We start from the raw sequence: 25,823 nt of genomic DNA, 5'->3' as shown, positions 1-25,823 counted from the left end.
TCTGGAGGCCCTGAATCAGAAATACATGGAGATGATACCTGGGGGAAATATCAATGATAGTGGAGGAGCTGGACCATTTGTCTGACACAGTTGGACTGTTTTTATGAGCAACCACTACGGTTCAAATTAGTAGAATTTTTCAAAATTATTTTATATATGTAAATTCAGAGTTGTCAAAAGAAATTCAACTCTCATTAGCTTTGGAGGGTATTACACCTCCTCAGCTTCTGGTATTACATGTAGCCTGGTATTTTTCCCTTAGCTGTCCAGATTCCTGTTTAGTTCTTGACAGTCATTCAAATTAGACTCTGGTGCTCCAAAGTTAATTGAATAAATGACTGAGCAGCGTACCACTTCCTTTTTAGTAGGTTTTAAATTAAGAAGTAATTGTCATAAATAGCAGGATTTTTGTCAGATACTATTATGGCCTTCTCGGAGTATCAATTTAATCAAAAACATACAGAAAGGATCACAAGACTGAAAGTACGAATCACGCAGTAGCATCCACTACAACTTGTTGGTTCATTTTTGATGAATTTTCAGTTTTCTGCTTTGCCATCAAGTCAAAATGGAAGAATTTGTGTTTGTAGGCAAATCTCCAAAGTGTGCTTCCTGAAGTTTGTTCTCTGTACATTGATTTTGTTCAGAGAAGAGAAGAGTTGCCTCTGCATGGTCACTTTGTAACTCAGGAATTTATTGTGACTTCTTCTTAGCAAAAGAAGAATAATGAAAAGCAAATTTTCAAATGTGATATTGAATCAGTGTCACGCTGTTAAGGTGGATTTGATTTTTGCCAATGTGCATCTGTGTTGATGAGAACTGTGTGAACGTTAAAAACCTTGAACGAAGTTTCTGTGTCTCAGAACCTCATTAATTTGGGCTTATTTTGTTTATAAAAGAGACCTCTCTTCTTGTGGCTTAGTGTCAGTTTATCAAGTTTCTTGTGGGGCCATTGTATATGCCAAGTATTCTTTCTATTAAGACCCATCTAATTGGATTAGATAAGGAGAGCTGGAGAGAGTCTGATCACTGTAACAAAGAGTATAATGGTGTTTGATTTGATAACAGATGTAGTGAAAGCAGAATACAAACACAATATAATATATTCTTAAGACCATTAATATTGGAAGCATGATCTTGTGTGCTGAAAGACAAACTCAGCTGATCTGTCACAGTCATGCTTATAATAGAAATATTGTGTTATGACTAGTTCATTTTGGCATCAAGTCCATCACAGTGAGTGACGGGACTTGTTGGACTTTCACAGTAACAAAAAGTTGGTGATATCTTGCCTTATGTGACTTACATCTGAATAAAATTTGAGCTTACCTAAACACCGATGAATGTCTCTTTACATGACCCTGGCAAAAACACACTGTACAGCTTCTTCTGCATTGACTAAGGCAGAGATAATGTCTTTGCCCAAGGTTGTGCTGTAAATCACTGAGCCTGTCTACAGTATTCAATAGTTAATGCTTCTGGCACCAAGCACTTCAGCACAAGGTCAGGAGTCCACCAACAGGTTTCTTCTCACCTCAGTTCAAGGACTGACAGGGAATTGGAAACTTGAACTTGTTACTTGGTCCAAAATGTCTTTTATTAGTGTAGGTCAGAGTTTCCATGTCATGCAGGAGGGAGAGGGCCTGAGCTGCGGATCTTAAGACTGTTGAGTTGTCCATTGTCTCCAAGACAAGGACAACTTGTCTTGAAGACAATGTCATAAGCAACTTTTATCTTTTTTGTAATAAATTAGTGGTTTTGTTCCTTGTAGTAAAGGTAAAACGAAATAACTTTTTGTAATATCAAATGATAAACCACAACAGTATATTCACAGAATCACAGAATCACAGAATCACAGAATGGTTCGGGTTGGAAGGGACCTTAAAGATCATCTAGTTCCAACCCCCCTGCCATGGGTAGGGACACCTCCCACTAGACCAGGCTGCTCAAAGCCTCATCCAGCCTGGCCTTGAACACTTCCAGGGATGGGGCATCCACAGCTTCTCTGGGCAAACTGTTCCAGTGCCTCATCAACCTTACAGTAAAGAATTTCTTCCTGATATCCAATCTAAATCTACCCTCTTTCAGTTTGAAGCCATTACCCTGTGTCCTATCATTACATTTCCTGATAAAGAGTCCCTCCCCAACCTTCCTGTAGGCCCCCTTTAAGTATTTGAAGGCTGCTATAAGGTCTCCCCGGAGTCTTCTCTTCTCCAGGCTGAACAATCCCAACTCTCTCAGCCTGTCCTCATAGCATAGGTGCTCCAGCCCTTTGATCATCTTCATGGCCCTCTGCTGGACCCGTTCCAACAGGTCCATGTCCTTCTTGTGGTGAGGACTCCAGAGCTGGATGCAGTACTCCAGGTGGGGTCTCACCAGAGCAGAGTAGAGGGGATATTCAATATAGCTCGTTCCTTTTTATATAGTATTTTCACTGTGTGCCGTTATGACTGAGTGGTGTCAGCTGTGTGTGAAGTATCCTGTGCAATATCTTATGGCAGAGATTTGTAGATGGGATTTGAGTTCCTTGATTAATCCCTTGTTTTATCATTTCAGAGTGGATGATGATGAGACATACTGCAGGGCGGTGACAGAGTATGCTAGAGCATGCTCTCACGCTGGGTCCCCGGTGCGGGACTGGAGGGATGACTTTCCTGCCTGTAGTAAGACTATTTAATAAAGCATACTATGTGACCTTCGAGATACCCCATGTGTCCATTTCAAGTAATTCCATCTTGACAACATTTGTCACTATAGAACTCAAACCTGATACTGAAGTAGATCAGCCAACTTCACTACTGCTGGCAAACAATGAAGTCAATGACTTGCTAGAGGAATATTTAAATTCCACTGTGATCTGATCTAGATCCACACAAAATCCATGTTTCCACAGATTGCTTGAAACATCATGTGTGCTGGTCATATTCTAGGACAAAGAACAAACATCTGTGGAGATTTGATGTTGCCCCTCTTCCCAGATGACCTTTCAGCCTCTACTGGCCCTATAACAGAATTAATACAGTTAATCCATCTCCTTCTAGTTATCACCATCACCCATCAATTTCAGTTCAGTCTCATGCACAAGATTTTGAACTGGCTGAGATACGAGCACATGTTCCCCTGTCACAGAAACTATAACTTCTTTTGGAGTGGTGATGTAAGAATTCGGCAAAGAAAGATTTAAATTCTGGTGAGAGGTTCACCACAGTTATCAGTTAAAACCTCTCCAGCCAATCCATTGTACCTGATCTGAAAAATTACCTATGCCAGAAGAACTGCAGAACTCTTTATTTGAGAGGGGTTTCCCAGTATGGAAAGAGAAATTGCACTACTGTTCAATGTACCATGTATTTTTTCTAGCTGAGAAGTGTGAAGACAGCTTTGTACACCGTGACTGTATCAGTTGCTGTCCACCAACCTGCACATTTGAAAAAGATTGTCTTGGCAGCAACCTACACTGCTTAGATGGCTGTTACTGTCCAGACGGTAAATACTGTCAATTTAATGTTAAAAAGTATGTGTAAAGCTGATATCCAGCATCATAATAAAGTTGCCTAAATAGACTGTGCTTGAAGTTAAATCCAGAAAATATGAATATTGTAAATTCTGCTCCAGCTGTTGTTGTTTTCACTGTGATTTTTCCTTTTATTGTGCTCTAAATATTTCTCTAAAATACAAATGTGTCTCAGAATGAAATATTGCTTAAAATCTGGAGCCATCACTAATGCTTTCTACAATAAGATACTACATAGATTTAATTAACTTTATTTGAATTATTCCAAAATGTATTGAGATTTTGTTTAAACAGAATGTGTTTTCTTGTACAGAGCATAAGACAAACTTCCTGATGCCTGTAAAAGAAAACAAAATTCCTGAGACCTGTACAGAATAAAAATTAGGGATTGGACTGTGAACAGTCCTGTTCTAAAAGGACTAAAGATTATGTGATCTCAGAATCTTTTCATTTTTGAGTCTGTACATTTTTACATGCTTAAGGCAGACATTTTTCATAAAGCCACTATTCAGAGTGGCAACTGCTGTGAGAAAGCTCCACTGTTCATCACTGAGCTCTCTGCACTCCCTGGGTGACTCTTTTTGCTGGTCCCCAGTTAAGACTGATGAGATCACCTTCTGGCAAATTTGAATGTTTGAGTCAGATGGGGGAAAAGCGGTGGTTGGAGTTCATTAACCTGTTTTTTATCTCATTTATTAACTTCCCTCCCAATAGGTCTCATTATGGAAAATGGAACTTGTATCTCTGTGTCAAATTGTCCTTGTATTTATCATGGAACTGCCTTCCCTGTAGGCTCAAAAATTGAACAAGAATGTAGCAACTGGTATGTGAAAGCTTCACATCTGTGTTTCCTCTCTCTGTGACTGCTGCCTGTAGTTAGTTTAACATCATAGTCACTCTTCCATTTTAAAGAATAGTTGATATCTGTGTTTTACAGTCTGGGCCTTGTGTATCACTAAAATATATAGGCTATTCTATGGAAAGCATGAATTCAAGGCATTAATTAGCTCAAAGCTGCTCTTTTTGCTAAAGATCAGAACACTGAATTTCTGTGTTTTGTGATTTTTCTTTTTAGTATTTGTATTGGTGGCATTTGGAACTGCACTGATCATGATTGCCCAGGTATCTGTATTTCATTATTCTTTTCTCTCCTCAATGAACATAAGAGATAAACTTTTCATAAGACAACAGAACCAAATATGATCCAAGGGCTTGTGGCACTAATTTAAGAAGAAAGGTAAAGCAGATGGATGTTGAGAGTAGCAGTGGGCCATCTGGGGTGAAGCTGTTAACTGCCTGACCGTACTTACCCTTTCCCATTTGCTTCCCCAACTCAGTGTGGTACATCCACTTCTTGTTTTCTATCTCCTGTTTACTCTCTATGTTCTTTGAGGCAGGCGGCTTATTTCTACTGCCTGTGCAGTATCTGGGCCAGATATAAGGATCTCCTCAATTGCAACTGTAATACAAATAATAGGAAAAACATCATTCTGATGCTCAGTGTGCTGTATTTTCTCCCTTGTAACACCAGTTCACGTTTGGATAATGATCCTTATCTTTGAAGATTACATGTCTCTGTAATGAGTTAGAGGAACATGCAGTAATTGCTTAGTGAAACTCTCCTGACAGTTCTGTATCTTAGACAAGATTATACTATGAAACTTGTGAAAGAGAATTTTTTACAAATTTAGGAGCCACTTCTGAATGAGGTAGTAAACAAGGATTAAGAGTCACTAAGCAAGGCTTGACAGGGTGGACCTGTAGTGTAAAACAGTTGACACCGAGAACCACCCCACGTCTTGTGTGTGTTATGTTTGCATGTCAGGGGTTAATTATGACTACTCTAGTCTGGTTCTAGGGAATAAATGCCTGCAGCCTCTTCATACCTGCAGTAAAAAGCAGTGCCATAGTACCTAGAAGGAAGGAGAAAGAAGCTTGTCCTCTTTCACACTCAGTCATGCCAAAAGATGATGAGGAAGAAGATTCTAGGAAGCTTCGGAGTTGTGATAAGAGAAAGCTCTTTTGTAGTTTAGAGAACTCATAACTCAAAGGCATTTCATCTTGTTAGAACCAAAAGATGCTGCACAGTGGTCTATGCAACATGAGATGGCATCTGATGGAAATAGGCGAATATACCATGCTTTATTTCCAAATACCGTAATAGCTAGATAGATTAAAGTTAGCCTGGATTATGTGCTTAGAAATGGGGAGAAAGCTTCTTATTTACCTCTCTTCCATCATTTACAGAATAATGATACAGTCTTATGCAAGTGAACATTCTTGTTTATCCTTTTTCTCTCAAGCTGAGTGCTCCATCACAGGTAGCTCTCATTTCACGACATTTGATGGACGTCATTTTACTTTTCTTGGGATTTGCCAGTACATTTTGGTAAAAGGCACCGGGAAAAACAAATTCACAATCACTTTACAGAAAGCACCTTGTGGACAAGTAAGTCACATTTTTGTTGAACATTCACAACAAATATGTACATCCATTTTTCAGGCAATCTTGTATAGGTTCTATGGTAAACTACTGCGTTATGTTTAAGAGAAAAATACCATAAATTGAAAACATTTTACATGTTTTTTGTGCTGGTTGTATTGCTATGTGTTGTATTGCCCTATGTAAAATGAATTGCATCTTTAGAGGGATAAAGTCTAAAGAGGTATTAATTTATGCACATTGAACAAGTATGTTTGGTTATGGTACAAACAGGTGTCTTAGGCTTTAGAAAAGCACTTGCTGGAAGCACTGAACAGGTTTAATACACTGCTATTTAGGCAAGAGATTTTTTTTGTTAGCTTTAGATTTTTATTTGGTACGTTATTTCATTTGTTGGAGCAATGCCTTTTAGAAACTATTGAAGAGACTAGCCACCACACATATTTGTTTGAAAGTATTTTGGCAGGTATCCTACAACAGGCTTTACCAATAGAGCTGCTTATAAAAAGTACTTATCTACGAGAGTGGATTTAATGATGTTATTAGTCACCTAGGCTCTCAGGAGAAGTCTCCGAGACTGTGATTCACAGCCACCCATGTGCTGAGGGCTGGGATGCCTTAACTCATCAGCAGGGAGTGATGCACTGAAGCTGCCCTACTGTGGGACTGTCTCTTGTGTCACTTCAGATTATGAGGTGATGCCTCTGCTTTTTTGTAGGCACCGCCCTTCTCCTGCATAGGTGTTGAGATTCCTGATTGTGCGTTTCAGGTGGCTTCAAGCATGAAGTGATTGGTTAGGTAGCCACTGAGAGACAAGGATGCTACTGGAAATGACCCTTAGCACAACTCTAGGCACCTTGGAAAGTTCCTGGGTGAAATCATAGGGGCCCCAGGGAGCGTAAGATGCTTGGTTTAAGCTGGTTATGTGTCACCTTTTGTCTTGTATTTGGGTTCATAAATTCTGCCTGGATAGCACTTTAAAATGATGAGTGTGAGTTAGTTTGTAAAGCCATTTTTTGAATAGTCAGATATTCAGAAGTTATTTTAGTATAATTCTGGAGAAATTGTATCCTTTTGTCTGCAGTCAGAGTTCAAGACTAGGTGTCAAGGTGGAAGAGAAGCATCTTCATGTGTACAATAGTTTCTTTCTCTTTCTCACTGCGTTTGGGCTCTGATTGCACCAGCTTGATAGAGACTGTGTCAGACTCTGTCCCAAACACTGGTTAACCCGGCAATGAGGAGTACCCAGGGCGGCCATGCAAGTGTGGCCTTTTGAACCCAGTATCAGTACCTGGGGACCTCTTCCCACTTACTACTATACTGTCATAATAACTAAAATGCATTCTCCTTGCTTTTATATTCATATACAATGTTTTATTATATTCTACATACAATTTTGGGTGCTCTGTTTAATGCTTTGAGTGATAGTTTACAACTGATTTACCTGATGACAGTTCTGGTATTTCCTTTCTATACAACTGCCTTCTCTCCCCATTTGTTTGTTTTTGCTTTCCATGGTAATATTAATGTCTTTACCTATTTCTGATGGTGAAACTTCTTTCTGCTTAGAACTTTGACCACGCCTGCATTGAGTCTATAACTCTAGTTCTTGAAGATGATGTGAGCAAACAAGTAACTCTCACAAGATATGGTAAAGTCCAAACCGGCCCTAACCAAGTTTTTAACCTTAATGGTAAGAAGTGCATGGACTACAAGTTTACTAGGGTTCAAATTCTTTCTTGTGTATGCTCCAAAGCTTTTTAATAATATGTATCTATGGAAAAGGAATTTTTTCACGCATACGTTATGAAAGTACAATAACTTACTTCTTACAACCTTAGCAATGATTCTAGAAATATACTTTTTCAGCCTGTGAAATAGAGTCCTTCATTACGCCCTTATTTCTTTGTATTTATTATCTCGCAGAGTACCTAGAAATTCCACTCGTTTTGTTTGTCTTCAGACATAGGTAAGAGAAAGAGGGAGATGAAGAGAGGATGGAAATCATCTTGATGCTGACATTAAGGTCTAGCTTGATTAAACGTTTTTGAAATAAATGGCATGGAATAGAAACCCTGTGCTCTACAGGATCTACGTTGATTTCAGCGCTGACTTACATTGTGATTTCAGGCAGATTACTTCACCTTTTTGGAAAGGATAGTAAGATAAATCAACCTTAAAAGCATGTTATAAAATAAAGCACTGTAGGTGGAAATGATACTGCTAAATTTTGTGTCTAACAGTGATCAGTAGTAAATTCTTACTGGATTTTTAGTCTCTTTCAGTAAGACCAAAGTGGTTGTTCCCCTTTTCTTTCCCAGTCTCTGGCAAAACAGAGTTTCGGGAGTTCTGTGCTGGTGGTTGCAGCTATGCCTTTTCTTCATTGAATTTGTCCAGTCATTGTTCTGCTTTGGTCATTTGTAGCTTCCTATGGCAATGAGTTTCATAGCTCAGTTATACTTTCAGTTATGTTTAAAGTTCTGCTTCATAATTTCATTGATAATTTCATTTGATGTATTTTAAATGAGTCCCTATTCACTTTCTTGTCTCCTTTCATATTCTGCAACAAATATAATCTATGTCAAATATTTCGATGTCACATTCTTGATAACTGGATGTTATCTATTAAGTCTTATCAGCTAAGAACACCTTTAAGCTCACATAAGTATTTTATCAGCCTCCTCTCAGTTTATGGAGCTGAGTGTATGTGTTTGCATGTGTAGAGGCTGCTTGTGAAGGTAGATATGCTTTAAGCCTGCAGCTGCAAGTAGCCCAACAATGTGTAGCAAATGAGTGCTGTGACTGTGAAATTTCCATTTCCTCGCATAATGGATTTGCTGGGAAGGAAAGCTGGGAATTTGATAGGGCTTTAGTTCACATACAATCTAAGGAAAGAACTATACTGATGTCATATCAATAGTAATAAAAGGGAACCTTCAATCTGAAGATTGCAATACATTTTACAGGCATCTGTTAATTAATCTTATAACATCCCTGGGGCTAAGAAACAAGTGGTTTCTTGTCTTGTCTTCTCATTGCCAGAGGTGTGCCGTTGCATTGCTTTCTTCTAAAAATAATAGAAATGTGAGAGGGGTTTCTGGGTAACTCACAGGTACAGAAAGGTGAGAGATTTTTTACTGTTGACAGTAGTTGCAATTCCTGATTTGTGTTGCTAATGAAAAAGATATGTAGTCTCGTAAGTTCGGATGGAGAATGGGTGAGGTTATTTGGCTGCAGGTGAGGTTGTGCATAGTTTCTCGTTTTATTTCTGAGTTTTCAAAATCTATTTTGTTTAAGGCGTAAACCAATACAACCTGGAAGTCGTATTTCAGTGACTTTGTTTTTCTTTTTCTTTTGCTATGTGCAGGGGCTATTGAAATTCAGGATATATCTTCTTTGTTTGTTCAACTGAAAACTAATTTTGGTTTGAAGATATTGTTTGCTAAAGATGGAGAGAGAATCTATGTTCAAGTTGATGTTGGCTGGAAGAGAAGAACATTGGGACTATGTGGAACATACAATGGGAATTTAAGAGATGATTTTCTGTAAGTCGTATATTGTACATTTAGATCATGTTTAACAAGTGAAAAGTTTTGTTGAATGTAATAATCTGATTATTTCATTTCATTAATGTGCTCATACTTTACTAAACTAATCAATACAAAATCTCTTAATGAAAATGTTAGTTACTTCTAAAAATATGAAACTCATAAATATAGCTAGGTGATTGTAAGATGTTTAGCTAAATCATTCTAGAAAACTACCATACTATTTATAGAAGTTATTGGTTGATGATATTGCTTGAATGCACTTTTTTCATCCCTGCTGCTCTCTTACCATCAGAGCAAATACACAAGCACTGACAAGAGTAGACGATAATACTAGTAGCATCTTCACCTGAGTAACAATTACTACTGCTTGATTTTTTTTTCCATACCACATTTTAATGGAAAAAAAAATTAATACTGAACCACAGGAACAGTTTAATTAGAAGAGCACACTTTCCTTATCCTTTGACTTCATTTCCTCCAAGCTATAATATTGCAAAACTTTTCTAGCAATAATAAATGCTTTTGAAATTCTTGGTGAAAAACAGTATCAAAATGCAAACAGCCCCCCTCTAGAAAACTGAAATTAGATAACAGGCCAAATTTTTGAGATTTCACTGTATGTATGTACTTGAAAAAAGGCCAGATTCTGCTGTCATTAATGCCTCCTCCAACTGATTTCAGAGTACTTGAATTAAGCAGAAATGAGGACAGACTTTGAATGTAAGAATATTTTTGCATGAGTAAAATGTTGAGGAAAAAGCTTCACATGCCCTCTATTCTTTCATACATCACAGATAGAAATTCTTTTGACATGTTGAATGTTCAATGTGACTAGGCATCTAAGCCGTTTTGATGTACTTGCGTCTTCACCCATGTAGTCCATATGGTCAGCAGGATGCCTGCAGTATTAATCTTTTCAGTTCTCCAGCAGGAATGATAGAAGGGACCCCACAACTTCATGCCAATGCGTGGAAGGTTTCCTCAGCTTGTTCTGTGCCTATCAATATTCCTGTGGTTGATCCCTGCAACGTTAATCAGCAAAATGGTATGTTTTCACATAGGACTCTGGAATTAGCTGTATTACTATGGGACGTTTTTGTTTTCTCTGTGAATGAGTTGCACAGTTACTTCCTATTCATTAATGGATATGTACATGTATTTTAACTTCAGATTTAGATGCACACTCTTTCCTTTTTCTTCTTTGGCAAAGACCATTCTTTCCATGCAGTTAGCACGTAACATGAAATAAGTCCTTCATAAATACAAGCTAGTTGATCGTTAATGCTGGGTGTACTGGCTATGAGTTCTAAATTCTGCTGTATAATAAATATGAAAGTCCTAGGCTACACCATCTGTAGTCCTGTAAATTGTTCCAGTTAAGAGGAATGATGTGGTGCATGTTTGTAGGTCAACAAAGAAAGTACAGGAGACAGTGTGTTGCTAAGACAGTGTTCAGATCAAAAGTCCTGTCTCTGGCTTCTCTCTGTCTCAGCTGCATAAAAGTTTCCTTATACTCCATCTATGCTCTCTGACACAAAATGATACAAACAATTAGATACTGGGATTTGTTCAAATTCCTGAGTAAAGATTTAGTTTTGGCTGGTTGGTGTGTGTATGTTTTGCACTGAACTTTCACTGTCTCCTCCTTTCCATTTTGCTGTTCTTTTCAATTAATGAAGACAATGAGCAGACAGTACTTGCCAATTCTGACAGAATTTAGTCTAATGTTTTTAACGTTTCAGACATAGGGCCTGACTAGGGATGTGCAATTTGGCCATATTTAGAGTCTGTGGGAAAGCCTAAAATAACCATAAACCTTTAAGAATCTGGGGCATTCCAAGACTTTTTATGCCTTCAGGATTGGCTGTCTTCTAAAGCAGTACATCTCAGCCAAGTTAGCTCTCTCCAAGATACTTCATGCCTCACCTTCAGTTCTGTGCTTCCTCAGTAAAGGTGGAGTTTGACATAAATGTAAGCTGCTTAGAGCAGGACGGTGGACTAGATGACCTTCTGAGGTCCCTTCCAGCCTGAATTTTCCTGTGATCCTGTGATCATCACTGGAAAAAGCAGTCCCTGAGTAAGTGGTTCTGCCCCAAGCTACCACGGGTACTGAGCCAGCACAAGCATTTTTCCAGGCCTGTGATGATCTTAATCTGATGAAACTGAAAAAGAAATGACTGTTTGTTTGTTTATTTATTTTGTCAGGTTACTTTTCAACCAACTCAAGTTCAGTCCTTGAATCTAATTTACTGAGAGACTCCATAAAGTCTTGTTTCGGTGTGCGTATGTGGGAATGAACAGGGAGGATGAAGGGTAGGGACACTCTTTTAGCAGCAAAATTGGCTTAAATATGATTCACACTATGGTTTTCCTGAGATATTCCACCACTTGTGGTGGTAGTATGCTTCAGTGGTAGGAGGGGGGTCTGTTGGCACTAGAAAGTACATGGCCAGCCTGGGACTTGCATGCCCCTGAGCTCCAGTTTGCTATGCTTCCTGAGTTCACAAGCCAGGAGGTATATGGCCATTGCTGATTTCAAAGCTAAATGAAACATCAAGTAGGAAAAAACATATTCCAAGCTTTGGAGGACTCTTCTAACTAGCTCTTTTGAAATATGTTATTTTGCCATTTAAGTTTTCCACGCTACTAGAGGAAGTCATAACTGTTTTTACATAGTTATTTTTATATAAAGTGGAGTTTATTGTTGAGGGAGTTGCTTTGCAGAAAGGCATTGTATACAAGTTTTTGTTGTACAACTGGCTAAGTTTGGTTTTAATACTCTGCGCTGTTTGGCTGTTATATTAAAATGGATCTGGCTAAAACAATGTCACCTTCTCTTAGCTGGGTATGCATCTCACTGTGATATCATCCATCAAGAAGTTTTTGCTCCCTGCCATGCCCACATCAGCCCAGGATTATACTACCAGCTATGCCGCTTTGACGCGTGCAAATGTGGAAGCAGTTGTTTGTGTAACGCTCTGGCGCACTATGCTTATGTCTGTGGCAAGCATGGGGTCTTCGTTGACTTCAGATCTCATATTTCTTACTGTGGTGAGTAATGTTTGCAGAGTAGAATATATTTTAGAAATGCATAAAATTCTACAAGTGTCATTTGCTCCACAAAATACAGGTATTGACCTTTTTTGCTGTAAACTAGAATTGTGCCGTGAGCTAATGACATACTCAGGGGAGAACGCTGATAGTCTTTATGTCAGACATCTGAGTCGAGGAACATGAGCTGCCTCACAGGGTGTGCCTGTCCCTTTCTGTTGGCTACACAGAGAATTTAAATTTCTGACTTTGAGCTCCTAAGTCATATGGAAGCCCCTATCAGGCTAAAGTAGTCACAGAGGGGCAGAAGGAAGGGCTGTTCCCTAAGGGAAGGCAACCTGGGGTGGCAGGGGCTCCCTGGGACAGGCAGGGTAGGGCAGGGCAGGGAGTGATTTGCCAAGTAGGATATACCAATGATTTAAACCAAGGCATTTATAAACCATAGAGTAATGCCTCAACTTTAACTGGACCATTCATCCTTTCTTGGAAGCCTGAATTACTAGATAGACACCCCCACACACTTCACCCCCACAGCATATACCTACTGCTTACAAAATAGACAATTCCAGCCAAGGAATTTTCCGACATAATTCCACATAAATCTAAACATTTCTAATTTAAGAAATTGGTAAACCAGCATATTTTTCTTATGCATTTTAAGTCAGACTAGTGCAGCAAGAGACCATTTTGCTTTGCTGTTTTGCACTCCCATGATATACTGCTTTGTTTTCTACTTTTCACATTTTAAGAGTATGTTGTTCTCCCTTCTCTCTCCCTCTCTCTCCTCCAGCTGTGATGTGTCACAGTGGTATGGTTTATCATCAGTGCTCTTCTTTTTGTAAACACTCCTGTGCTTCACTTTCTGTGGCAAATATCTGTGGTGATGACTGTGCAGAAGGATGTAATTGTCCTGATGGGAAATATTTTGAAGAGTCGGTCAGCTCTTGTGTATCAATGTAAGTCATAAGGAAATAGAATATATGCATAGGCATATTTTCCTCTTTCCAGCAAGATTTAAAGTAGGGGTTTTTTGCTGTTTTCCTCAAGATGTCGACTGCCTAAACAGGATAGCAAGCAATATGTGAAGATTTCTCATTCTTTTGTACTAATAAATAGTGGGGCCTCATCTGCTACTGTGCGTACAGCCATCTACTGCACTTCAGAGAAGATATGTCACACTGCTTTAGAGAGAGGCGTTATGAAACTTTTGAATTAATGGGAAAGCATTTTCACATGAAAACCTTGTTTTTAACACTTAAGAAAAAATGAGAAGGAATGCACATACTAGCAATCCATGACATCACGGATAGTATGGCGAGACCAGCTAGGAGTATCTTTTTTCTGTCTCACAATGCAAAATCCTTCAGTTAAATGGAAGGAAATGGTCAATGAAAGGAAATGTTTTTTGTATATTGTGTACAGCTTACCACCATGGGGAGTTACTGAGTTCAGGTACTGAATTAAAACCTGGAATGAGTGTTTTTATAAACGTCAAGATTATACAGAGTTATTGCTGTTCATTGCGACATATATTTTTGAAAGATGAGTAAAGTCCATACTGTGGGAATAAAGGCTGTTTCAAACTATTGAAGAGTGTGAGGTAACTTGGTATTCCCATATTTTTGCATGGTTTCTATGGAATTCTGTTGCTACTTCTGTCCCATCTGGCTTTTATCACAGACGGAGTTAATAGATTTTGCTATGATAATTCCTCTGTCCCATGATTTTGACAGTACTTTTAATGGGAGCTACATATTGCCATAATCTTCCCATAACTGGGAAGAAAATTTCCTTTCTATAAGACTAATGCAGAGAAACAGCAAATAAATAATATGGAGACTGAGGAAAATTCTGGCTTTGTTGAAGACAGTGGGAGTTTTGCCATTGACTTCAATACAACCAGGGTGTTATCCTTTAATTTTTGCCTTTAGAAGTATATTGTAAATATAAATAAAAAGATTGATTTGATTAATTATAAGGCCTGCTTATCCTAATAGCTTGATAAATGGATTGCCCTTAAATCCCATTTCATTTTGCTTTTGTATCTACATGCATAAATATTCTTTTAACAGATCTGCCTGTTGTTGTCATTACAAGGGCAAAACCCTCCAGCCTGGAGAAATCCTTCCTACGCCAACAGGCTCCTGGTAGGTTTGAACGCCAAGAGTTTTATCTTTGATGTATCACAGTTTGGATGCTACTCAAGAGCCCTAAGAATTTTTTCACATAGAATGAAGGTCTACTGTGTCAAAACTAATATAAATTGGATTAGTACCTGCTTATTTTAACAACAGGATACCTGGAAAATTCGGTAGGCCAGGGACTAAAGAGTATCTCAAAACACAGGCATGGAGGTTGCAGTTCTGTTCTTAGACCTGAGGGCATTATGATAGCAATGTGATTCTGGTTTCCGAAAAATAAACAATGGGATTCTATTTTGGAAAGTCAGTCAAACAAAGGCTTGCAGGGAGCTACATTTGTGTAATTTTGTATTATTAATTCATGATGGAATCCTGACCTCTCCGAAATAAATGGGGAAACCTCCCAGGTTTCCTGGTCAAACTTGTTCATTTTAGAAGAAATGTTTTCAACCTGCTGATTTAAAATCATGTCTGCAACTTGAGCGTCAAGTTTGGCTCTTGCTGAGGTCGTATGTATTGTAGTTGTTATAACTGAAGCTTGTAGTTGAAAAGGTGAGAGTAGGGGCTTAATTTTTCTGCCATTGCTACACCACTCCAATGCTCTTTTTTTTTTCCCCACAATTATTTCTTTAAGGAAGGGGTTAAGTTTTCAAGGAAGAGGTTAAGAGATTGGGTTAAGTTGCATTATCTTTTTTAACATGGTGGCTACAAAACGTTTGACCCTTGAATAAAGATGGGTTTTCTTTTCTCTTCCAGTCAATGTTTGAATGGAACAGTGAAATGTATTGAAGACACTACAGAAAATACAGGTAATTTATGGTCTTGTCTCATATTATAGCTGTACAGAGAAAGTTTTTGACGTTGAATAGTCATTTGGTTTTCTCCTTATATGTATTTTCATTATGAGATACTTAATATCATGACATATTTAAAATAGGAGGTTAGGAGCACAAGTTCTTTTCTTTTTCTTTTTTCTGTAGCACAAATTGTACTAAGTCACTTGGGAAATTAAAAAACCCTAACTACATGTGAGGTATAGGTCAATATGTTTTCATGTGAATACCTAAAATTAGGCTCACTATCCATGTTTAGGAAGCCTTAGGAAGCCTTGATTTCTAGAAGGTAAATTTTTAATGAGTTTCTAATAGATTTAGAAGGGATCTCGGTACACTGAAAATTATGCCACTTTTAAAGATTCTGTCTACTAAGGCATAATGCATTGTGTATCAGATCCAGAGTACATAGATCCAGGTGCTTAATATTAAGCTGATTTTTTTTTAAACATTAAAACATATATTAATTTTATATCTGCGATACAAATGAAGCTATAGACTTTTATTCAGATTATATTCTTATGTGTACTACAACGTATGCTAAAATTAATTTATTTTTTAATGCTGTGCATGAAAATAAATAGTTTGTGAATGAAAACAAATAGAAAAGCTTCAACGTAAAAGAGCAGTTGGTCTCATTTAATCTGCATTTTGCATTTGAAGTTCACATATGCCCTGAAGGAAAAATCTACTATGACTGCAGATCTCCTGTGCCTGGATTACCCGCAGCGGGTGTGAATTGCGGGATCTCCTGTGCAAACCTTGCCATGAATTTCTCCTGTGTCCCCTCACCACCCTGCGCAAGTGGCTGCATTTGCCCCCCTGGGTAAGCTTTGGTAGAAAAACCTTGAGCACAAGCCATATACATGTTTTTCACAGTTTAAATCTGCTTTTTTTTTTTTTTTCCTTTTTAAATTCCAGTGGTATCACACCTCTAATTTTTAAACTATTGTTCTATAAATTTTTGCAGATATACAGACACAGTTAAAATGCCAACTCTTTCTTTTGTCTCTGAGAGTCCTGTTCTCCCTCCCGCTGGTGTAAGGGTCCATGTTTTAATGCTTCCTCAGTTGGAGTACCCCAGTTTCTCCACCCTGAGACCGTGATTCCAGAATCCCATAAGATGTCGAACTTGCTACCAGTCTGATTGACTGGTATTTGGGACTCTCTGGACAGGAGATGACTCCCATCACTTCCACAGTATAGTTTATTTGAGTGAAAATGTGAAAAAAAATCATCTGTGTTCCTGCTTACTGCCCAAGTAATTGTCTCACCTAGACTTCTACTCAGACTTACAGTATTGATGCCCAACCTGGGGCAGGGAGGTGGGAGGTGCAGGTGGGATCCTGCCCTCTTCCCCTTCATTCTCTCTGCCTGTCTGAACTCAGCGAAAGTTTTCGTTCTCTCAGCTCATGAATTTGTATTTGGTGCCCAGAAACTGTCTGTTGAGCTCTGCAGGGATCAAATCAAAGTACAAAAGCTAAAAGCATTTGTTGTGAAGTTTCTATCAGGATCATACAGTGCTCCCTCCATCTGCTTCCATTCCCTCCTCTGATACCTGCTGTATGCACTTTCAGATTTGTCAAATATGCTATGCAAATGGCTGCAATTTGACCTCAGGTGGAGTGCTCCTTGTTTTTTTCTCAACATTTGATTTTATTTCACTGTATGTGTAGCCAGCAGTCCCCCTGACAATATACAGGTTGTGCACAGACCAGAGTGTAACGAGACTGCCAGAATTCCCCTTCCAGCAACTTGTGCCATAGCCCAGCTCACTATCCTGTGCTCAGAACAGTTCGGTTGCTGCTCTGTGCAGAGGAGCAGGCACATCAGTCCAGCTGCTTCCCTGAGACATGAGGATGTGGGAGCAGCAGGGAGGGAGGGGCAGGCCCCACCAGTCCCCACCAGTGTGCACGACACACAGATGCTCTACAGCTTGCAGGGAGGAGTACCTACACTACCTGTGCTCTGGCATAGGAGCTCCTGCCCCACGCCAACATACCCTTTTCGAGATAGAAGGAGAGCCACAGCTGTGAGCTTTGTGAGGTCTCCAGATGTGCACAGTGGAGATCATTTGTTTTGGGCAGCTTTTGCTGCTGAGACGGTTGTCCTTGGCTGGCTGGCTGACTTCTTGTCCTTGGTCCTTGGTGAGGTTTAAACAATACACTACACATTCTGTTTTGTTGATCTGTTTGTGAATTTACGCTTTCATCTTAATAATTCTTTTATTTTGAAGGATGGCTGAGCATAGAGGGAAATGTTATATTCCTGACAGTTGTCCATGCACCTGGAAAGACAGGGAATTTCTGTCAGGAGAAATGATAGCTACACCATGTTACACCTGGTGAGTGACATGCATTTTGCATATTTCTAAATCACCTGTGTCTAGCCACAAAGTGAAACTGATACAAAGAATGTGTTGAGTACATGGAAAATCAAAAATATATATGTTTGTTTACAGACAGTTACAGGATATATCTTTTATTAAGCTCACTAATAGACTTGGAAGAACTGGCAGACTTTTGGGTGAGTGCTTCTTCGGGTCTGAAGGGAAGCAGAAGATATCCGAGTTAAAAAGTAGTCAAGAACAAGTGCTTGATTCCATACATATCAGTTAATCTCTGAAATAAAAGACATTTGCCATTTTGGAGAAGAGAATATCATGAAAGACAACCAAGGAGAAAAAAAGAGAAGTTAAATGTATGACAGTGGTAAATAGTCTGTTCCTTTGGGAACCGGACTGTTTGCAGTGTGAGTTACCAGTCAGCCTGAGTGACTGTATAGGAAGAAGATGGACAATCAAAAAAGAAAAAGGAAATAAAAAAGCATTAGAATTGGAAAATGAGCATCTTTTTAAAGGAGCCTTAACTGACTTATATTGATGCAGAACAGTTTTTCATCCATTATAATTTGCTAGCCAAAATATCTATCTTCAGTTAAGTATATATATAATAATTAAAAAAAAAGTTTGGCATAGTAGCTTTTAATCAGTTAAAAACTTCATTGGCAAATCAGCTGAGTTTATACACTTACACAAGCAAAAGTAGAGGCTGTCAGTACTACCTTCATACAAATTAGTGTAAGTCACTGAATGTAGCTGACAGGAAAAGTAATCCCAGCAAAATATGAGCATTTATTTCCTAAACTCATTCCATATTTGTCTGATACCCTGAAGTCTTACAGGTAGCAACTGGAGGTCTTCTGCATCAAATATGTGCAGATTTTAATCAAAATTTCTTGAGAAAAAATATAATATTGATGTTTTATTAATAAGCGTGTTGTGGCATGGTGTCTTATCTATACTGGAAGCAGTGAGGAAATATTTGCATAAGCCATAAAAATTTTAAGATTTTTGCATTCATTTTTTATGCATTTTTATTGTACATAAGTGCTGACGGCAAAATGCTCAACACTTTTCTGCCATGGCATCACCAATAACTTCAGAAGCAATCTATAGAATAGCTCTGTGGTTCAAGGTCTGAGAATTTTCTTCCTTTCATGAGTTTCTGAATAACTTGAAATAAAGAACACAAGAAAGCTTTTTCTTGAAAATAAAGACCCTGCTATGAGAAGATACTGATTGTTAATTTTCCTTACAGTGTTTGTCGGAGAGGGATATTCAATTGCACTAGTTACCCCTGTCCTGCTGTATGCACTATTTATGGAGATCGACATTATTACACCTTTGATGGATTGGAGTATGATTATGTCAGTGACTGCCAAGCTTACCTGCTAAAGGTAGGAGGATTAGTCATACATTTTCATGTATCAAAGCGAAAGTTTCCATGACAGGGCAAGTATTTTGAACATCAGGAGATAATCTGAGAAACAAACATTGAGAAAACAGGTGCAGAACAAACGTGTCAGGAAGGAAGAATCTGTGAATGACATTTTGTGCTCAGCCATGTGAAAATGGTATATGGGTGTGTCCTTACATATCTATGTGGTCTAGACAAAAATAGAAAACAGTGTTTTCTGTGCTACCTTAACCATGTTTTCATCACAATGAGCAAAGAATAACACCATAGAAACTGTTCTAGAACTAGGTATAATCTACAGATCTATTTAGTAATTATCAGTAAACTCTGCTTGGCAGATGGTTAATGACGTCCTGTGAGGCTGCTTGGAATCCCTCTTGAATGTGATCTGCATCAGATCTGGAGTGTATGTGTATAATAATATCAAACACAATGATTTCATAATTCAACAATGAAATCCTTCATTGAGATTGTCTGGCAGCTACATGTTAATGTTCCTCATAGCACACATTTACAGTACATTGCTAGCCTTTTTTGTTTAAAAATACCATTACTGACATTTAGAAATATATTCTATTACTAACAACGCCATTGTTTATTATCATTGTTGCTATTATTAAGGCTAAGAGTCTGTCTTCTGAGTTACAGTAATATATCTAGAAGGATATTAATTTTCTGTCAACCCTGACTGTCTAACCTTAAGAAAAAGCATGGTTTCTCAACAAGGACTACTGCAAATACTTCATTTCATGAACACTTTAGTAGAGTATTCACAGCTATGAAATAAAATAAAATAGATTGGTTCCAGATTTTTTTCTTTGTTAAAAAAAATAAAAATTAAAAAGAGAGAGGTTTGCTAAAGATAATAAGGATACCTCATAGCAAACTCCTGGCATGCATCACATTGTCTCATAAAAGAGCTCTTACTCTTAGAGATATATGAACCTTTGTACAAACCTTCCTCCTATAAGATGCAAAAATAGGGGTTAGTTTACCTGTAAAATCATCTTGCCTGTATGATGATGTGGAAAGGTATGTTATGATTTCTTAATTCTTATGCCATCCAGACAGAGAGGTGTGTAAGACTAATCTATGCTGCTTTTTCAAGCTTTAGTATGATACTGGAACATTTTGCTTTTACAATCAAATGTCAACTGCCACTCTTCTGCATAACAAAGTACCTATCTGGAAACAAACCATGAGGAGAATTTGGAGTCCGAGAATAAAGCCGGCAGCCACATAATTAAGGCATGTGTCACACTGCCAATAGGCCTTTCTTCAGGTGAATATGATGACACTGCCTACATAGATCTGCTTTTCAGACTTTTTTCAGCTTTTCAAGCTGTTTTGTTCCCCAAAGTTAGCTAATATGAGAAAATACGGCCTAATTTGTTGATTGTTTTTCTTCGCTCTTTAGTATATGGAAAACTTTCATGATCTATATAGAATGACTGTTTATTACAAATTAGGCACTGCATAATTATGTCTGGAACAGATGATGTATCTATGGGCTCATTTTTGACTGTGAAATGTTTGGAGAAGTTTTAGAGGAAAAAATAAAAGAAACAAAGGATGGGATCATAAGGCAAATGCCCAAGAGCTTTGAGGGAACTGAAACACAGGACTGAAGAACTATGTGGTGTGCAATCCTGGAATCAGAGGAATGGAAGATGGCAGTTTAACCAAATAATTTGAAAGAACTCTGTGGCTGAATTTGGCAGGAACAGAGCAGTATGTCTGATTTACATAAGAAGGAAATTAATAGAAATTGTAATAAAGAGAAATGATAATTGGGGAAGAGTTCAACTCCTTTTTTTTGTAAAAGAAATTCATGCACGATGAATCTTCTGAGTTATTCCGTGAAGACAATAAACATATGGATGAGGATGATCAAGTCAATGTGTGCGTATTTTAGTTTAAAGACTTTATAGAGACAAATTTCAACAAATATTTTTTAGAGACTAGTCTCTCACAGGATGGGAGTGAGGATTCTTTGGGACATGAATTAAAAGTTAGAAGTTAAAAGATAGGAATAAATGGCCTTTTTTTTGAATGGAGAAATCCTGGTGACATCCTATAGGGATCCATGCTGAGACCTGTGTTCAGCATCTTCAGAAATGATTTTGAAAAGGCGGTGTGAGGATTGAGGTGGAGTATGCTGATGGTAAAGAATCAGTTTGAACAGCTGAAACAAAGACAGACCACCAGAAGGTTCATAAGAACTTATGTCAGAAAACACTGCATGATAAAATGGAGGATGAAATTCAACAATGAAATATGCAAATCAGGGAACAGAAAAAATAACTGTAACTATGCTACCATGAAGATAGGCACTAAATTAGCTACTACTATGCAGGAATGGAATTTTATGTGAGAAAAATATATGAAGCAGATTTAATTGGCATCTTCCTAGTGGCAGCCTGAGTGATAATCCAAAGTGTCATCTGTTCTCCAGTTTCACATATGCTTTTATTTGCATGTACACACACCACAATTGTACCACGTACATGGACACAGTTGTAACACATAATGATGTGGTTAAACTACGTTATATGTGCAGACATGATAGCATGATGAGGCTGTTCTTTTTTGAAATATGCTTTGTTGTTCCTAAAGCAGAGGTTTCCATGGCTGTCTCTTCATAATCATCCTCCCCTACATTATGGCCATGTGCAGTGACATTTTTTAATAGTAGTGTCAGAGTAATATAACGAGTCTCCCTTGAGCTACTCTTTGTTCAGAAGGTATGTGAGAGAGCCCTGCCTCTTATAGCCTGTTATCCAAATAAACAAGACAGATGAAATGTGGGAAAGTATATGTAGTTGCAAAAGTTTAAATGTCTTGCCTCACACATTGGCAGGCACAGCTGTCCAGGGCAGTCTTGCCACCTAAACCATGCTACCTCTTCTACAAACAAACATATATATATATGTTTTTTTTAATTAAATCATAGAATGGTTTGGGTTGGAGGGACCTTTAAAGATCATCTGGTCCAACTGCCCTGCCATGGGGGGTATGTGCTGTGTGCTTCATGTTCCCCACCTGTAAGGTATTACAGAACATTTTAGATTTGATAGTTGCTAGCACGCTATCCATTGACTTAATAGTAGTTCGCAGTGCTGATTTTTAGTTTTGAGGTTGATTTTTATAGGTAACATGTAAAAGGCTCACCAAACACTTGAAATCAAAACAGCTGAAGTGGTCGTAATATTGTATATACAACACTGTAATAACTTTGTCCTTTCCCTTTTACTAATCTTTTTTCCTGTGAGAAGTGGGCAGCTTTGCCTCTGCTTTTATACTCTAAACAAAGGTGTTGTAGCAGTGCAATAAGGAAAATAACAACTACAATAAATTTATTGGCATACTAGTTCTTCCCAGACATAGAAATGAGTCCAAGAATTATAATCTGAATCCCATGTCCCTAGTGGCATGATAACGTACTGTTCTCATCCACATCACCAGCCCTCACTGTTTGATTTGGCTGTTAGCCTCCCTAAATGCGATCTGTTTGAATAGATCTTTAATTTGTCAGTGTATTGCACTGAACCAAACAAAGAAGTCATCCTTACCTTTCGCTATGTTTTTAATAAGGAGCTTTTGTGCTTTTACGGGAGAAAAATCAAGTATCAACTTTCAGCCAATTATGAAACTTCAAACTTTGCTTTCAACAGCAGTATCGTCTGTCAGGCCTTTTTGTTTAAGGTGACAGTAGGTGTATGAGAAAGCCCTTTACAACTAGTTCAACAGATATATCCATTGGTTAGAAAATGATCAATCAGATTTAATGCAGCAATTAAGACAATTAGGGCAGTAATGTCTTATGAAACGATAACTTCATTTTTTTCAAGGAATTAGGAGTTACATTACACACCGAGAAGTAAAGTCCCTGTATGGGTAAATGATATTCACAGAGAAGGCATCAGTATTTGCTTCTAACATTTTAAAGCCTCTGTAATTTTAAAGGAAAAAAAAGAAAAATCTTGGCAGACCAACTCATTTAACTTTCATCAGTATAGATCATGTGAACACTTCATTTTAGCTAATCTGAATATTGCTGAATTTAAGCTGACCTATTTGATTAAAAAGATTTAAATAGCTTGCTTTCTTGCATTTTCTTGCTTATCTTCTGTCATTGATGATGCTACATTCTTTCCCTAACAAAACGGTGTTATTTTTCTAGCAAACTTTTACTGCATGTTATTTGTACTTGTGGTCTATTTCTTCCACTTGCCTGTTTCATTGACTTCTGCTTTTTATAGTAAAATTGCTGTTTTTCTATCAAGCCTGTCAGCTTTTTTCTAGCTTTATGGTAGTTTCAGTACTGCAGTTCAGTGCATTCTTTATTAAGGCTTGGAGGGTCAGTGTCCTTGGGGCCCCTCAAACCTGTTCTCTTCTAAGAATTATGTTTTCTCTGATTTGGGGGAGTCTCCAACCAAGAGTTTAGAGGGACAGTCTACCCATCAGAATATCCTCTAATGAGAGGGAGCTCTGTTGTAATGCTTATCTGCCTTTCAAAAAAACCCACCAAAACAACCCACTGAAGTCTTTCCATTAATTTTAGTCAGTTGTCAATAAGGTCCTAAAGCCAAGAAGGGGAAGGACTATTCTATTCCTGTGTCCTGAAAGACGGAGGTCAGCAGAATTAACCCCTCATCCTCAAGTATTCACATTTTTATGGATTAGTCCTAACTTTATGCGATAAAAATATTTGCACTTCTTTTAATTTGACATTGGGGGTTTGGCCATTTTAAAGTCACCTTTTAAATCTTTTTGATGCAACCATGAAGGCTCCTTTAAAGCCAATGTTATCACCAGATTTAGTGTGTTGGAGGATTATGAAAGCAGATATTTGATCAAATAATTGAACTGTTATGCCAATTAGAAATGCAGATGTAACACTTTTGGGATGGGAGACACCACAGGAGAGCCCATTTTTTAAGGCAGAAGTTCATTTAACAAATCATGCATATCTAGTGAACCAGTACTACAGTTTCCCAAACGATTATCCTATTGATGAGCAGTCCCCAGTGTTAGATGCCTGGTCTGCCCTGGGGAATATAGCAAGGGAGCTCTTTTCTTGCATACCTCTTCTTTTGAAACTTGAGGCAAGTTCAAAGCTCTTAGTTTATGATGCTTTTATTACAGTGCTTAATACAGAAGTTGGTTGATGCACTGATAATCTTTTACTTGTTGCTTGCTGATATATGTATCTTGATTGGTAAATTTGTTAAATGATGACTGGGCATAAGCCGGAGCAATCACACACAAAGCAACAATTCTTCAATTACTCATTTGTCGCATCTGAGGAAGCAGAAGTAGCCTTTATTCCGTTCCCCTTATTGAGTGTCTGTAATTTTTTTGTGCAGCTTTTTTCAACATCATTTGTGCCAGGTAGCCACTCTGTAGATCCATGAAGCTGGCAAACCTATAGAATGAAACAGTATTTTGCGTGGTCTCTCTCATACCCTGTTCGTAAAATTAATACATTCTGCTTGCTGTTAGTCACCCTACGGAGGACTAAAACTGCAGGTTCATGGTTGACCAACATTGTCAGGCTGACTAGTCATAGTTAAGACAAGTATTTTCTTTTAATGGACTCTGAAGATTTTAATGGGAAGGTAAATAATGTTGAATTTGAAATTACAATTGTTTTACATTGGAGACCTGACACTAAAAGTAATTTTCATCTCTTTAGGGAACAAAACTGTAACATTGGGTCCCAATCAGAATGCCTTTAATTTTTTAATTAGGATATCTAATCCTCAAAGCCATATTCCAGCAAATAGTTCCATGAGTAAGTGATGTGCCAAAATATGTCCACCTAAACCACTTGTCAAATAATTTATAGCAATGGTAACTGTGTGAAAATAATGATGTGTTTCTTGACAATTTGTGGCAAATTTGTGTCCAAAAAGGCAGAGACTACATTTCAATGAAAATATTATTTACTGTGAATAGGTTTCCTTGCTCTAGTTGCAAAGAACACCAACAGTTTTCTTTTCATCAGTCCCATGATTTCAGAGGAAACCTTTCTGGATGCCCTCTTTTTCTAGGTCTCTGGAAGTCCTGTAAGGGTCAGTAGTGAGCTCCCTGTGGGAGACCTCCCTTTTCATTCTTGTCTTCAGCTGGGAAGCACGGTGCTGAGATAACATTGGCTTGTACCTGGTTTTCTGTTTGTTCTACCCCTTCTGTGAGCAAAAGATTTGATTACAGTTGGCAATGGATTTATGCTCTTGTTCCATTTTCTCCGGATCAATGATTTCAGACTCAATTACCTCTACATGCCTTTCCGTCTCCACCACCTGATTCTCCAGACCATTAAATTATGCAGTGAATGAATCACTTTTATTCTCCAACAAAGGAAAGATTTCTTTCAATTTGTGCAGATTAGCATGGAGGGCTTCCAGAAAAGGCTTGTGGAAAAGTTTCTTGCCATGAGAATGGCAATTTGGAGGCTGTGTGTGCATGGTGTGACTCAGAAGTTGGATCCTCTTTCTGAGGACCTTGCCATTTAGCGACCACACAGCTT

At 38.1% G+C, this 25,823-nt stretch overlaps 1 protein-coding gene across 1 annotated transcript in view; it reads left to right on the top strand.

Moving 5' to 3' along the window:
* Positions 1 to 25,823, top strand: part of OTOGL (otogelin like) — an 89,724-nt gene that overhangs the window by 9,560 nt on the left and 54,341 nt on the right. Inside the window, exons 8-22 of the mRNA XM_054188395.1 lie at positions 2,557 to 2,663; positions 3,361 to 3,486; positions 4,229 to 4,337; positions 4,590 to 4,636; positions 5,818 to 5,963; positions 7,527 to 7,650; positions 9,325 to 9,502; positions 10,429 to 10,553; positions 12,350 to 12,559; positions 13,350 to 13,515; positions 14,632 to 14,706; positions 15,457 to 15,509; positions 16,197 to 16,359; positions 17,770 to 17,877; positions 19,133 to 19,271. Of these exons, the coding sequence (XP_054044370.1) occupies positions 2,557 to 2,663; positions 3,361 to 3,486; positions 4,229 to 4,337; positions 4,590 to 4,636; positions 5,818 to 5,963; positions 7,527 to 7,650; positions 9,325 to 9,502; positions 10,429 to 10,553; positions 12,350 to 12,559; positions 13,350 to 13,515; positions 14,632 to 14,706; positions 15,457 to 15,509; positions 16,197 to 16,359; positions 17,770 to 17,877; positions 19,133 to 19,271 (1,876 nt within the window). The remainder of the gene's footprint in view (positions 1 to 2,556; positions 2,664 to 3,360; positions 3,487 to 4,228; positions 4,338 to 4,589; positions 4,637 to 5,817; positions 5,964 to 7,526; positions 7,651 to 9,324; positions 9,503 to 10,428; positions 10,554 to 12,349; positions 12,560 to 13,349; positions 13,516 to 14,631; positions 14,707 to 15,456; positions 15,510 to 16,196; positions 16,360 to 17,769; positions 17,878 to 19,132; positions 19,272 to 25,823) is intronic.

This window comes from Rissa tridactyla, chromosome 1 (genome assembly GCF_028500815.1).
Source record: "Rissa tridactyla isolate bRisTri1 chromosome 1, bRisTri1.patW.cur.20221130, whole genome shotgun sequence".
NCBI lineage: Eukaryota > Metazoa > Chordata > Aves > Charadriiformes > Laridae > Rissa > Rissa tridactyla.
The sequence above is the reverse complement of the archived record's forward strand: the minus strand, read 5'-3'. Positions and strand labels throughout refer to the sequence as shown.